General features: G+C 39.4%; 1 protein-coding gene across 1 annotated transcript in view; it reads right to left on the bottom strand.

The window, feature by feature from the left end:
- Positions 1–466: 466 nt before the first annotated feature.
- LOC140200788 (janus kinase and microtubule-interacting protein 2-like) overlaps positions 467–14,992 on the bottom strand; it is a 126,124-nt gene continuing 111,598 nt past the window's right edge. The window contains exons 19-20 of the mRNA XM_072264396.1: positions 10,639–10,704; positions 467–3,950 (exon numbers count right to left, since the gene is read on the bottom strand). Coding sequence (XP_072120497.1) covers positions 3,774–3,950; positions 10,639–10,704 — 243 coding nt within the window. The 3' untranslated portion in view covers positions 467–3,773. The remainder of the gene's footprint in view (positions 3,951–10,638; positions 10,705–14,992) is intronic.

The raw sequence follows: 14,992 nt of genomic DNA on the forward strand, positions 1-14,992 counted from the left end.
CTAGACACACAGGAATAGAATTTCTGAAATATTTGGAACTCCCTTCCTCAAAGGCTGACGGAGGCAGAGTTGTTGAGTATTTTTAAAGTATTTGAGAATGTGAAAGGCAGAGAAAACATTAGGGGCCAGGTTACCTACTCCTGTTCCGAATTTATAAGTCTCCTTGCAGAAACTTTCTCCAAATCTGATTTATTAACTGAGGTCTGGGAGCTTTCTCTTCTCTGTATCTTCTCCCACAAGAATACATAATTAATAATCTTATTAATTATTTTGAAGTCAAGAGTGTTTGGATTAAGTATTCACACTCCAGTTTCGAATGCAAGTATTATTTACAAAGGCCGATTGAAAACACAAAGGATGTTCACAAGAGACAGCAAGTCACAGGGAAGAGAGGTTGCAGATTAATGCAAAATTATAAGAAAAACATGTTTTTATTTCTTTATACAAACTCCAACTAAATACTTGTTTAAATAGTGTCAATAATAAATTAAAAAAATAACCGTTCATAAACATAACATGGCATTAATATTCCTCTACACATTAATACATTTTATTACATCTGCTTGCAGATCCTCTCAGATATTATTCAAAGGATCTATGGTAGAGTTTCTGCAAACCATTGTTTTAATTACTTAATTGACTTCTGCAAAATAATATTTTCAAGTTTTCATTATTCACCTAGCTCCTGCTGAATGTATTAACTCATTCTTAACTGGAAGTGCCTGTTTGTGTGGAGAAAAGACAGTCAGACTCTGAAATCCTAGATTCATCTGATAAATTTTCTGAGCCAGAATTGGGCCAACAATATAACATAAGAATTAAAAACCTTACTTAGGTTTCCTAAAACGTTATCTCTAATCATCTTGTTAACATTTTACATGCACTTAATATTTTTATAACTAATAAATAAAATTGTTTAAAGAAAATTAAAAATGTACAGCTACTTTAATGTTTCTCTGAATGCTTGCCGCATTCAGGAAAGAAAATGTTAAGTCCAGAGAACTTCAGGTCTGTACAAGTAATGTGGTGAGCTTAGGCAGTCATTATTCAATTTCATAACATAATCCTGTTTTATTTATTTGCTGCAGTGGGAGGAGAAACAGAAGGTGTATGAAAATCAAGGACCAAAGCTATTTGGTTGTAACACATTTCCAAGGTTCTCTGATGTTGCAGTGCTTTTTAGTATGCTATTAGCAATTGGACTATCTCTACCCCCTGAACTACATTATAATCCTGAGGTTAGTACTGATCAGAAGCTCTGTGACAGAGAGAAGCAGATCCCCTCACTATATTTAACCTGTACCACAATGTACAAGTGAAGAGCAGGTGACCTGCAGGGCTATGGATTAAGTTGCTAGGAGGAGGAATTAGGCTGAGTAGCTGTTTATCAGCTGGCAGTGATACATCGAGATGAATAGCTCCCCCTTGCATTGTAACTGTCTATGATTTTACAGCAAGGTACTAACCCTGCCAAAGTTGTCTCAGCCTTTGGCCACATTCTACGAGCCAAACCTCACCTCATCACAGTGGGTTACTGTTGCAGCATGAATGATCCAGTGTAGCTACAAAGATGGCAAATTGGGGCAATGTATGGAATTGCATAGTTATTCAGGCTGTTTTGAAGGTGAATAGAAACCTTTCAACAGATCTTCCTCAACTCTTTTGATGTACATTTTCAGGCCTGAGTGTTCTTTTATTCGGCCCTTGTAGCCTCAGGTAGAATCCTCTAAAAGCACACTTATATAGTGTAACATTGACTAGGAGTAGAATGCAACAGCTTTGTAATTGGTTGCTTCCTGCCAGATAGTCGTGAGAGTCTGACCATACACACAGAATCATTCTAGACCAATCCTATATCAAGTTATTCATTTTAATGGCCACACAACTGTTTTTAAATACTACCATAAACTCAAGCAGATAACAGGGCTTGAAATGATTTAAAAATACCGACACATATGGAACAAAGGTGGAGGAAGATAAAACTGAAAAAAAGTACCAAGGAAATTAAATTAGAAAAAGGAATTATGAGAAGTATAGATATGGTAAATGCAAGCAGGCTTTTTCCACTGATGTTAGGTGGGACTACACTAGAGATCATGAGGTAAGGGTGAAAGATGAAATTTTTTAAGGGTAACCTTCTTCATTCAGAGGGTTGAGAGAGTGGAACGAGCTGTCTGTTCAAGTGGTGCATTTGAGATCGATTTCAACATTTAAGAGAAGTTTGGGTAGGTACATGGATGGTAGGGGTATGGAAGACTATGGTCCTGATGCAGGTCGACGGGAGTAGGCAGTTTAAATGGCTCAGCACAGACTAGATGGCCAGAAGGGTCTGCTTCTGTGCAGTGCTTTTCTACGATTCCAAAGGAACGAATTTCAATTTGTAAGAGAAAAATGTAAGGCAGATCTAGAAAAAGGACCAGAGTCAATTCATCCTTGGATGGCAGCACTGAAGCGATTCAACAGTGTCATTTGATGACTGCTATCACTTTTGCCTCATTCAATACTGTTGATGTCATGCTTTAGTGCTTGTAACCAATGTAGGTTTCTTAGCCTTTTCTTAAAATAGGATTCAGGACTAGCTTAAAAAGCCTGGCTTTCATATTTGCAAGTCATGTCCTCTATGCTTTCATAACTGTTCTCTTACATCAGATGACCAAATTGCCCCATTTCATTTCATAATTCACTTGTATTTCAATTAAATTTTACTTTTACCATTTTTCTACAGCTGTCTGGTTAGGTGTCTGTTCTTAAGATTTTATCATTCTAACTTGGTACTGTTATACAGGGGTGGGAGCTATACAGGAACTCCACTTTCTGAAATGGAACATCTCCAAATTTCAGACGAAAAGGGACATTAAGTTATTCTGTAGTCCATGCGAAAGACATTAGCAAGTTGCACATGTATTAAATGGAGTGAGTACAGGAAGCTCAAAAACACCAAACCTACTGTTTGCTTAGTTGCAAGTCCATTGTCCATCAATTGTGAACAATTTACTGGTTGCCAGATTGGACATTTACTTCTCCATTCACCAGGATAATGGAGAAAGCTAATCAAATCATATATTCCTCAGAGAATTAGAGGGAAAAAAGTCAACTTAACATTAAATCCACAGTGTGATAATGAAAGGCACCTGTTAATAGTGGTCAGATTCATTCAACTAGTAAGGAATGAGTTAATATATTCACAGCTATGAGGGAAGGACCTAGATGGACAGCTGTTGAATCTTTGTAAACTTGCACAACAGTTCACATAAAATGTTGCCACAACTGCTCAACTGGGCCCCAGGTATGCTTCTCCAGATGAACAATTAACCTCCCCACAGAGGTCTTATTAGTTCTTTAATCCCCAAGTTTCATCCCGTCTTCATTTGTTTCTTTCTTCTAACTTATCACGTCTTCCTTGGTCAAGAAATGCCCTCAGTGTTACCATTGCTGAAGAAATTCATAGAATCCCTGTAAATCTGTGTGATGTCCTTTAACCCTGCATGGTTTCAGTCTGTACATCACCACTAGTTAGTTCCTCTCTGACAAATTTGATTACAAATTTGTAATCATACGTTATTCTCTCTGCGATGTGTTCACCCTTTAGTCCTGAATACAGTGGTGTTCTGATATTTTATTGTTCCCCTGCACAGCAGGGATAAGTTGATTTTCTTCACTTTGGTTCCATGTCTAAGACACTTCTTTTTGTGTATCTTTGCCATTAATGTGTTTTTATTTTGCTTCAAAATACTCTTCATTTGCAAAGCAGTTGTTGCTAAATGCAACAGGTATTATGACTTGTGACTTCCTTCAACAGGGAGAATCAAGCAAAATAAATCTCGGGTAATTGTTCTGGCAAAGTAGGCAGACAATCTCAGGCATAATCTTTTCTGCTTTTCTTCACTTCCATTAGGATGATTCAACATGATCACTTCATTGACTTCCAAGCATTTTAACCATCCAGTACCCTGCAAAATGCACATAGACAGAAAGGCAACATTAAACTCTTATTACAAGGCTCACCCCACATCCGTATTTCTACTTGTCAGATTTCTAATTGCACTTCTCTCTGATGAGTGGAAACAGAATTTAGTCTTATTTTATGTGGCAAAGTGAGATGTCATTGTAGTCAAGAGCAAGCTTAACTGAGGTTGAGATAATCTAGGTCTCAGGTTTATTTTCCATGTAATGGGTGAGGAATTTAGAGACTAACACTGAACAATATAGCAGCAAGGCATCAGTGAAACTATTGTGCAAGGTTCAGTGATCACTGCCAACGGCGAATTGAGCTTGACTATCTGCCTTCATATCTCTCATAAACTATCACAGGATCAGAGGGAGTTAGGTCGGGCAATTGTTGATAGATCACAAACAAAGCAGGCACTGGGTGTTTAGCAATTTTGAAATTTCATTCATGAATTTATCTATAAAGTTCAAAGAGTAAGTTGATAGCGAAAAGCTCCACAATGTTCTTCTTTGACTGGTTTGTAAACAAGCTAATCTTGATGGGAAATAATGTGTATAGATGAACTTGAAGCTCTTTATTTTGAAGAGGTGACCAACTGGACTGCCAAATGTGGGGCAGTGAATTTGGTCTAAATGGACTTTAGCAAGGCTTCTAACAAGGTCTCGTATGGTAGCCTGGTCTGAAAATTTAGATCAGATGGAATGTAGGATGAGCTAGCCATTTGGATACAGCATTGGCTTGGCAAAGGAGACAGGAGGTAGCAGATGAGTGTTGTTTTTCAGAATAGAGTTCTGTGTTGTGCTACCGAGATTGGTACTGAATCTACCGCTCTTCATCATCTATATCAATGATTTGGATGACAACATTGTTAGTGTGGTTAATACCAAAATTGATCATGTACTGGACAGTGAAGAGGGTTATCTAAGTTTACAAAGGGTTCTAGACCAATGCATGAAGTGGGTCAGAGAATGGCAAATGGAATTTAAATCAGAATAGTACGAGGTGTTGCACTTTGGTACGTAGAAACAGGTTAGGACTTGTGCAGGAAATGGTACGTCCCCGGAAAATGACATACAACAGAGGGACCAAGATTTACAGATATAAAGATCCCTGAAAGTGAAGGTGGAGAAGGTGTTTGGAACATCATTTAACAGCTGTACAAGAAATTGGTGAGGCCACACTTGGAATATTTTGTGCAGTTATGGACATCTGGCTATAGCAAGGACATCTTAAACCTAGATAGGATGCAGAAAAGATTTCTGAAAATGTTACTAGAACTGGAGAGTTTGATCTATAAAGAGTGACTGGACAGGCTGGTAAGAAAGCTGAAGGGTTTATAAAATTTCGAGTGGCATAGACAAGGTGAATGGTCACATTCTCATAACCAGTGTAGAGATTCTAAAAACAAGAGCACATAGGATTAGGTGACAAGGAAATGATTTAAAAGCGATCTGAGGGGCAAGTTTTTCCTACACAGAGGAACATGGTACATGGAACAAACTGGCAGGGAAATAGTAAAAGTGGGTACAATTATAACATTTAAATGACATTTTAGAAGATATACAAATAGGAAAAGTTTGGAGAAGAGTGGGTCAAACATAAGGAAATGGGACTCGCTCAAGTAGACAACTTGCTTGGCATGGGCAATTTGGGCTGAAGGTTTCATTGTTAATAACTTCATGTCTCTAAGAGCCTCTGAAAAGCATATGGGTTCAATTGTCAGCAGAAAGTGATTTTGTGGATCAGGTAGACCATACTATTCTATTGTAAAGGGAAGCTGAAAGTCAGTTGTGAACTAGGATAGCGGCATACTTTACGTGAAATAGACAAGAGGTGACCAGACGATAATATTTCTGCACAAGCAAAACTATGTTCAATCTTAATGATCTGAATCTATGGAACTGTTTCTAGAATATTAGCTAATTGATGTTGCTTTGAGTTTCAGTGCTTGTTGGTTGCTGTTTGGTAGAGATTTCAGACCTGGGACTTGCACACTGGTTTCAACATTTAGGACAAGCTTACGAAACCATAAACTATTTAACAAAAGGCAAGCAGATAATATGCATCAATGTGGTCTACACAGACAAAGCATTTAGTGAGCACATTCTACAAAAGTACATCTAGGCTCTTACTCATTTCATAATGGAGGAGAAACAGATAAAGGCATAGATATCCAATAGATCTACAATAAATCTTTCATACCAATGAACAAAGTTGGGTGGATTGAGAGTGAAGGATATTAGGATAAAATGCCTGTCCAACTTGGCACACATTGGTAAAAGAAAAGTGACTGCACTTCAAATAACTCTGCTTTTATGATAAATGAGTGCTAGGGATAATAGGACAATCAATATGAATGCACCTGCAGAAAAATAACTGTAGAAATAGCCAAAATCTTCCTGTCAAAAGCAAATGAGTAAAGGTGAGATTTCCAGGGGAATTCTCACTAATCGCCTGCACTAACTTCAATGGGATGCTGATGTTTTTTTTCAGTGATCATTCAAGCAAATGTCACCCAAAGGAGATCAGGAAAATCAATCTTAAAATGACAACCCGCTTCTTTTTCCTATTGTTTGATTGACTGCTACTTCTTTCCAAGGAAGTTGAGACCTGGAGCAGTTCTGTTCTCTGCACCATGATTAATGACTGTTTCTTTATTCATCATCCCCCATCATCTTCCTTCTCATTTCTCACTTGATACTCTATCTCTTTGCTTCTTCTATATTGTCAAGATTATGTAGCATAAAGGACAAGTTCTATTTGCCCTTCATGAATTGATGGTGTTGTTCTTTTTTGGGACAATGATGGGAAAGTTAGGTTTTACAAAACTGAACTGTTAGTATTATTATAGTTTTCTGTTAGTCAAACAAACCATTAGGGAAAAAGAAATCAGATCCCCTAACATAGCATCACTAAGGTAGCAAGGACAAAAGGTGTCACAGCTTGCTAGAAAATTGGTTTCCATTAGTCATAACATAACATTACGTGGAGGAATTAATGGGAAGGTAAGGATTATAAGAAGTCTGAAAGTCAGGGTCAGGTTGATGAGATGATGGAGCTGAATGTGAATAGTGTCAGCGGGAATTGAACCAGGGTCAGCTGTACTGTAAAGCATTGTGCTAATCACTACACTACCAGGCTGCCCCTTTCTGGATAGGAAAGATCGAGGGGTATGCCAAAGATGGGTAAATTTGGCTATCTTAAATGGGAATCTTTGTCAGCATGGGCCAATTCGGTTGAAGAGCCTATTCCTGTACAATACAACTCTATGACATGGTTGGAGGAGCAACAAGACTCGTGACTCTGCATTCCCAGGTTTCAATGCTACAGAGGTGATAACGAGGACAATCAAAGAGCTGAAAAATCTACATTACTAATCAAGAAGAATGTCACAGGTGCATGAAGAACTGTGGAAAACAAACCTGGCTAGGTGACTGGCATTTCAGTAGGAGAGCATTTTGGGAACAATGATCGCATGCCCTTAAGTTTTAAGATAGTTGTAAATAAAGCTAACCTTGTGGGAAAGTGCTAAACTCGAGTCAAGTAAATCATAACATTGTTAAGCAAGAGCGAGGGAAATTAGATTCAGTGCAGCTATTATTGGGCAAGTTCACATCTGGCAAGTGAAGGTTATTTAAAGACCTGCTGATCAGAGTTCAGAGCTGCCATATTCCAGACAAGAATGGCAAGGTTAAGGAATCTTGGATAGCAAAAGAAGTTGTAAATTCAGTAAAAAGGAAAAAAAAGTATGTGTAAGGTTTAGGAAGCTACAATTGGACAAGGCCTTTGAGGAAAATGAAGTAGAAAAGAATTCAAGTGGGGAATTAGGAAGGGCAAAAAGGGCATGTAGGATCACAGAGAATCCTAAGGCATTTCTACATACATTGAAAAAAAATAGGATAACTAGGGAGGTAGTAGGACCACTCAAGGATAAAGGAGGGAATTTATGCTTAGAATCAGAAATACAGGCTAAATGAATACTTTGCATCAGTATTCAACAAGGAGAAGAACATGGAAGAGAATAAGATCACTGTTGGTTATATGAATTTGCTAGGGTGTTTTGAGATCAAGAGGAAGGTGGTGTTGAGCCTTGAAGAGTATTAAGATGGATAAGACCCCGGGGTCTGATTGGATATCCTCCATCTTATCAAGAGATGAGATTTCTCGGGCCTAGATGAAGACCATTGCGGGTCCCAAAGGTGTAGAGAATGGCCAGAATTGTTTGTTTAAGAAGGGAAATAGGGGAATTCTAGGTAAGTATAGGCCAGTGAACTTCACATCAGTTCGTAGTGAAGCTACTGCAAACAATTCTTAGGGATAGGACTTAATTACCTTTGGAATAACATGGGATATTGCTTTGGGAAAGCATGGCTTACTGTGGCACAGGTTAGGCCTTACAAACCTGATTGAATTTTTCTGACGAGGTGATGAAGGAGATTGATGAGGGAAGGGTAGTGGACATTATCTACATGGACTTCTGTAAAATTTGATATGGTCCTTTATGGCATGTTGATCCAGGGGATTAAGATTCATAGAATCCACAGTTTGAATTCAGAATTGGCTTGCCAACAGAAGCTACAGAGTAGATCTGGGAAGGTGTGCATTTGGATAGAAATGCAGGCAGAAGAGACTAGTTGAGTATGGCATCATGTTCAGCAGGACATTTCGGGCAACAAGGCCTGATCATATGCTGTACTGTTCTATGTTCTATACCTGAAAATTCAACATGCTGCCTGTTTGATTTCTGAAAGTGCATAAGAGTAGAAAAACTCTTATACCTCAGAATGTCACAGAACTATAGTAATAGAGAACAGATACTGGCCCTTTGTTGCAACTGGTACACGCTGACCACAGCGCCCTACCCGTTAGTCCCGGTTGCTAGGACTCAGCCCATAACCCTCCATGTACCGATCCAAATGCCCTCCCTGCTAGTCCTGGTTGCTGGCAGTCAGATCATAACCCTTCATGTCTCCTAAAGGTTGCTTTTGGCAGCTCCAGCAACTCTGTAGCGGCCAATTCTAACCAAACCAAATTGCTGTTATTGGCGACCCCCACAGATTTGTTATACTTGTATGGCACACCCTCAGCTCTAATAATGATTGCTCCAAAGTTGAACATATGTATTTGGTCCTTTATCAGCAATTAGCAACCATACAATCTTGAAGTGATGCATTGCTCCAACAAGCACATTCCAGGTATTGACTACCATTTGTATAAAGGTGTTACCTCTCAAGTCCCTTTTAAATCTCTCCTCTCACCTTGTACCATTTAGATTCCAGATTTTTATTTGCGTGTTATGCTGTAGGAAAAATAGACTATGCTACCCTAATCAGAATTCTTTATCCTGTGCTTGGATGCTACTCAGTGAAGATTTGACTTAATTCCTTTAGTAATTGCCGATGCATTTCAAAACTTCTACAGAATTTCTCTGATTTCACATAGGTCAATGAGCAAAGCTTAAAAAATACCAAATTTCAGATCCTTCAGAAAATAAACCCTGCTTGCTGTTACACTTCCCCAGATAAATTCCTAGCATCTCAGCAAGCTTTAGGTTGTGAAGAATATCCTATTATTTCTGTCCACATTTTATTGCAAGGTGAAACCATAAACCCTATTCTTGTTTAGAATTGTGTTTTTGAAAAAGAGACAGTTCAAGCACTGTTACCATTTTGTGGATGTATTTTTAAGCAGTGGAAATCCAGTACACTGGATTTCTGATAATTCTGTAGAAAAATGTCACTGATTGTTACAGATACAAATTCTAGTGGGAAAATGTCTCTTCATTTCTTCTATATTTCCAGGGGTGTGTTATAAAATGACAACATACCCCAACAATTAGATAATAAATATTGGTTCCTGTCATGACTTTTTAACAAGATGGATCAAAACTATAATCAGCAACTTGTTGTCTTTCTGACTTCTGACAGGAAGACGGAGAGGCTTGGACGAATGACCATCAAACCATTAAAATGTCATAATGGAAGATTCAGTTGATTTTTTTTTATAATTGTCCATCAGTCCAATATCAACAAAGGGACTTTATAATAGAGTCACTTACCTTCTTTAGAAGTCCCATTGACATCAAGGCCAAAGGATAAAGGCAAGGGAGAAAAATAAAAATAGAAACAAAAACTGCAGATGGAAAAGAAAATGGAAAGACAGAAGAAGAGCAAAATGTTTAGAACAAGTAGAGTTATATGATAAACAGCATGTATGGAACAATGTTAAAACAGTTTATAACATACGGATTATTCTTACTGACAAACACTACATATTATCCAACTTATGGTCGGGTTAAGGGTCTGAGGGACATTAAAACAAACCAATTAGGAATACTAAAGTTAAACACTTATTTCTACACTGTTACACAGCCATTGCATTTTATGTTTAACTCTTTGGAGGTGATGCTGCCCTTCTCACTGGTATATCAAACAATGTGTTAGTCCAAGTATTAGGCTTCTTAGGGGTGATTGAACATAGAATATCAAGCATTGCGAGGGCCTTTTGTGAATTCCAGTGCTAAGCCCCAGCGAATTTTCTCTTGATGCTGACCAAAGCATTTAGTCATCTGAATGACTGTACTCCCTGCAACATTGTCACCACAGTCAAAGTTCCTCAAGAAGCAACAAACACACAAGGTTAGCTGACTAGTGTAAGAGCACATGTGTCTGGGAGATTGACACACTCACCTTTTCTTCCAAATCTTTGATTTGCCGATTCTGAACATCAGTCTTGTCCTCCAGGTCTCGTATTCTCTGGTGGAACAAAAGTTTCACAATAAGATTGCTGACATAAACAGAAACTCAGGATTTACTTCAATCATCAAAACAAACTCACCAACATCCCTTTAAATGCTGAGTAGAAATTTAGCATCATGATATCTATCTATACAATCATTCTGCACTGCCATTACTCAATGCAAATGAATTTCAGAAGGTGATTACAATGGGCAGCTGATATTATACATTGGTGTAAAGCAAAACCAAAGATAATTTTTAACCCATTTATTTAAAATTGCCAGTACAAGCTGTGTATTCCTTATTTAACAGGAGAACACCTTCAATATTATCACATTATCAACGATAAGGTACTATGGAGTATTGTGGAACAGAGGGATCCAAAGATTCTTGAAGGTGCCAGTGATTAAAAAGGCACATGGGATTCCAGCAGTTATCAGTATCGCACAGATGGATTATGCATGTATGCCATCTAGCTTGTCATTCCACCGACTGAACTCTGGAGGCAGCACCAAAGGAAGAGACCAGCCCTCAACCCAGCATGAATGCTGCACCACACCACCTCTGGTGTCTTCTCTCCAACAAGCATGCCCAACAAGCAGTTTGAGGCCTAATCTTCACAACAACTAGGCCACACAGCTCCTCTGCCAAATATCTTGCTAATAAAAAAGAAAAACAGACTTGCAGCATTTTACATTATCAATGTCCAACAGGGTCTTGCGATCGCAAGAGAAATGTCAATAAAATCAAAAAGCATTGATTTATGATAAGATCAATTTTAGCTTCTGCCCAAGATTTCAAGACTTCATTTTCCCCTCTTTAACCATTTAGTGGCTTGACCCTGCAGCAAGTATAACCTTTCCAGCCACCTCTGCAAACCTCACACCCATTCCAGCCCACCTCAGACCCGTTGCATTCACACAGAGAATGTAAAGGTCTAGAACCCAGCAATCACAGATCCCCAATCCCTTTTCAGCTGCATTGAAACCAGGTGTGTCTCAGATACAAACCAGACGAGATTCACTCCCTCAGCACATGTTGCAGTTTTACTCAAATTGGTTATTTGCTCTTTTGTCTCTTAGATTTCAAATATTGCTGATCTCTCAGCTACAAAGAAGTGAACTATGGTCAGCATGGATAAATATGGCCAAAGACCCTGCTTTCATGTTGAATACATATATGTCTCATTACTGAGGTAATGTTTACTGGCTCATTGTCCATTCAGAAATCTGATGGCAGGTAGGAAGAAGCTGTTCATGAAACACTGAGCATGTACCTTCAAGCTCCTGTTTCTCCTCCTTGATGGTAACAATGAGAAGAGGGCACGTCCTGGGTGATGCGGGTCCTTAATGATGGATGCCACCACTTTGAGGCATGGCCTTTTGAAGGTGTTCTGAGCATTGAGTTTACAACTTTCTGCAGCTTTTTCCAATCCTGTGCAGTGGCTCCTCTATCCCAGATGGTGATGCAATCAGTTAGAATGCTCATTACTGTACTTCTGTAGAAATTTGAGAGTGTCTTTGGTAACATACCAATTCTCCTCAAACTCCTAATGAAATAGAATGGCTGTCATGCTTTCTTTGTAATTGGATCAAATTGTTGGGCCCAGGATAGATCCTCAGAGATGCTGACACTCAGAAACTTGAAACTGCTTAACCTTTCCACTTCTGATCCCTCAATGAAAGCTGGCATGTGCTTCCTCGACTTTCCCATCCTGAAGTCCACAATCAGTTCCTTGTCTTTACTGATGTTGAGTGCAAGGTCGTTGCTATGACATCACTTAACCAACTGCAATCAATAAACAGCAGGCTGAGGCAACTATTGCTATTGTCCAGGTGATCCAAGGCTGAGTGGAGAGCCAGTGAGGTTACAAATTTCAGTGGGTCCAGGTCCTTGCTTTTGCAGGAGTTGATTCTGGCCATGAACAACCTGTCAATGCACTTCATCACAGTTGATGTGAGTGTCAGTGGGCGATAGTTGTTGAGGCAGCTCACCCTGTTCTTCATGGGCACTGGTATGATTACCACTCTATTGAAGCAGGTGGGAACCTTCAAATGCAGCAGAGAGAGATTTTAAAATATCCGTGAACACTTCTGCCATTTGGTGGACACAGGTTTTCAGTGCCCATCAGGGCTTGATGCCTTGCGAAATTTCATCCTTTTGAAAGATGTTCTGACATGAGGCTCTGAGGCAGAGATCACATGGTCAGCAGCGGCTGCAGGGATTCGCACGTGTGTAGCTTTCTTATCTCTTTCAAAGCATACCGAAAAAGCATTGAGCTCATCTGGGAGTGAAGCATTACAGCCATTTATGATGTTGGGTTTCACTTTGTAGGAAATACGACCTGTGAACCCTGCCAGAGTTGACATTCCATCTCTAACCTCAATCGGAATTGTTTTCACACCCTTAAAGTAGAATCTAGGTTGTACCTGGATTCATGCATATATCTGGATCACTGGACTCGAATGCCCTCATCAAACAATGAATCTCCTGGTTCATCCACAGGTTTTTGTTTGAACATGTTCGGTAAGTTGTTGAAGGTACACATTCATCCACACTGGTCTTGATGAAATTAGTGACAAGCATAGCATATTCATTCAGACTCAAAGATGAGTCCCTGAATGCTGCCCAGTCCACTGACTAAAAGCACTCCTCCACCTCCCTTGAGTATACCTTCTTGGTCCTCATCACCGGTGCTGAGGTCTGTCGTCTCTGCGTATATGCCAGGAGTAGAAGTAGAGCCAGATGATAGGTCTTGCCAAAGTGTGGCTATCTGATGGCATGGTAAACATTCTTGATAGTGTGATAGTGGTACTACAGTGGTCAAATGCTTTGGGTCCTCTGGTCCCATAGGAGATATGTTGATGATAGTTGTTTAGAGACTTCTTCCAGTTGGCCAGGTTGAAATCTCCCACAATGATAGACAGGCATCAGAGTGTGCAGTTTTGTGCCTGTTGATTACATTGCTGCCTGCTTGAGATTGACCTGAGGTGGAATGTACACTACCATCAGGATGATGGTGGAAAATTCCATTGGCTGATAAAATGGATGACATTTGATTGCTAGATCTTCCTGATCAGGTGAGCAGGACTGAGACAGAACCATCACATTTGTGCATCACAATGAGTTAATCATAAGGCATACTGCACCGGCTCTGCCTTTAAAAGCCTCATCTGTCCTGTTGTGGAGAATTGTGAAGCCACTGAGCTGCAGTGCTGCATCTGAAATGGTTGGGGATAGCCATGGTTCCATGAAGCAAAGTACACAGCAGTCCATGATGTCCCTCTGCTAAAACTGTCTTGCTCCAAGATCTTCAACTTTATTTTCCAGAGACTCCACATTCACCAGCAGATTAGTTAGGAGTGGGGGTGTATAGCCTCTGCATTTCAATTGTACTTGCAGATCAGCACGCCATCCCTGGTTCCATTTTCTTAAAGGGGAACTGCACTTGGGACTCAAGCCTACCACCTGAGGTTCATCGATTTTGAGTACCGATAGATTTTTTTAAAGTCTTAAAACACTACCGCTTACTGAAGTACCCATTAATGTGACAAAGGATGCCAGCTGTATTAGTTCTGAACAGAAATTTTTGATTATTCCCATCGGAGCTGCCTACAAACAGTTGTCTCTTAATGACCCATCTTAAAAATGGTGCTTTATTTTCCATCCCTTCCACAAACTCCTACTTCTTAATTTTTGGGAATGAGCAACACGTGAAGGTGATTATATCCCTGAATAGGTTGAGTTGACAGTAACAGGAAGGAGAGAATTACTGAGGTGATATAGTGTCTAATTATTGTTCGGTAACGGCATAGCCATAACTAGCAAGGAAACACACATCTGACAACTTCCAATAGTTCACTGGCTTCTTGAGAAAGGAGATCTCACTTTATGAATTCTTTCTCCCTCATAGCAGAATTCTGAGCAACAATATAAATTGCAATCTTCAGGTCAGTGATACTCATTCAAGTTTATTGCTGGTAACAATATGCCAACCTACTCAGAATCCTGTATCACAAGTGGCACACTCCAGACTGGTTTTGGGAGTTTTCTTTACAAGCCTTACTAATTAAACCACAAAAAATACCTCATTGGCAGTCAAGGATCTGAAATGCTTTGAGGTTACTCTGTATTTGTAGATAAACATCTTTCTCGTCTACATAGTGAACTGAATTTACATACACAGCAAAACAAATGGATCAAATTTATTCCTCAAATTACGAGCCACCTTATATCTCCTGTAGCTCACTCACAAATGTTCCCTTATTCTTCTCCCTTGTCTCATCCCTCACAATTTATCTGCTAT

The sequence above is a fragment of the Mobula birostris genome, chromosome 7 (assembly GCF_030028105.1).
Source record: "Mobula birostris isolate sMobBir1 chromosome 7, sMobBir1.hap1, whole genome shotgun sequence".
Classification (NCBI taxonomy): domain Eukaryota; kingdom Metazoa; phylum Chordata; class Chondrichthyes; order Myliobatiformes; family Myliobatidae; genus Mobula; species Mobula birostris.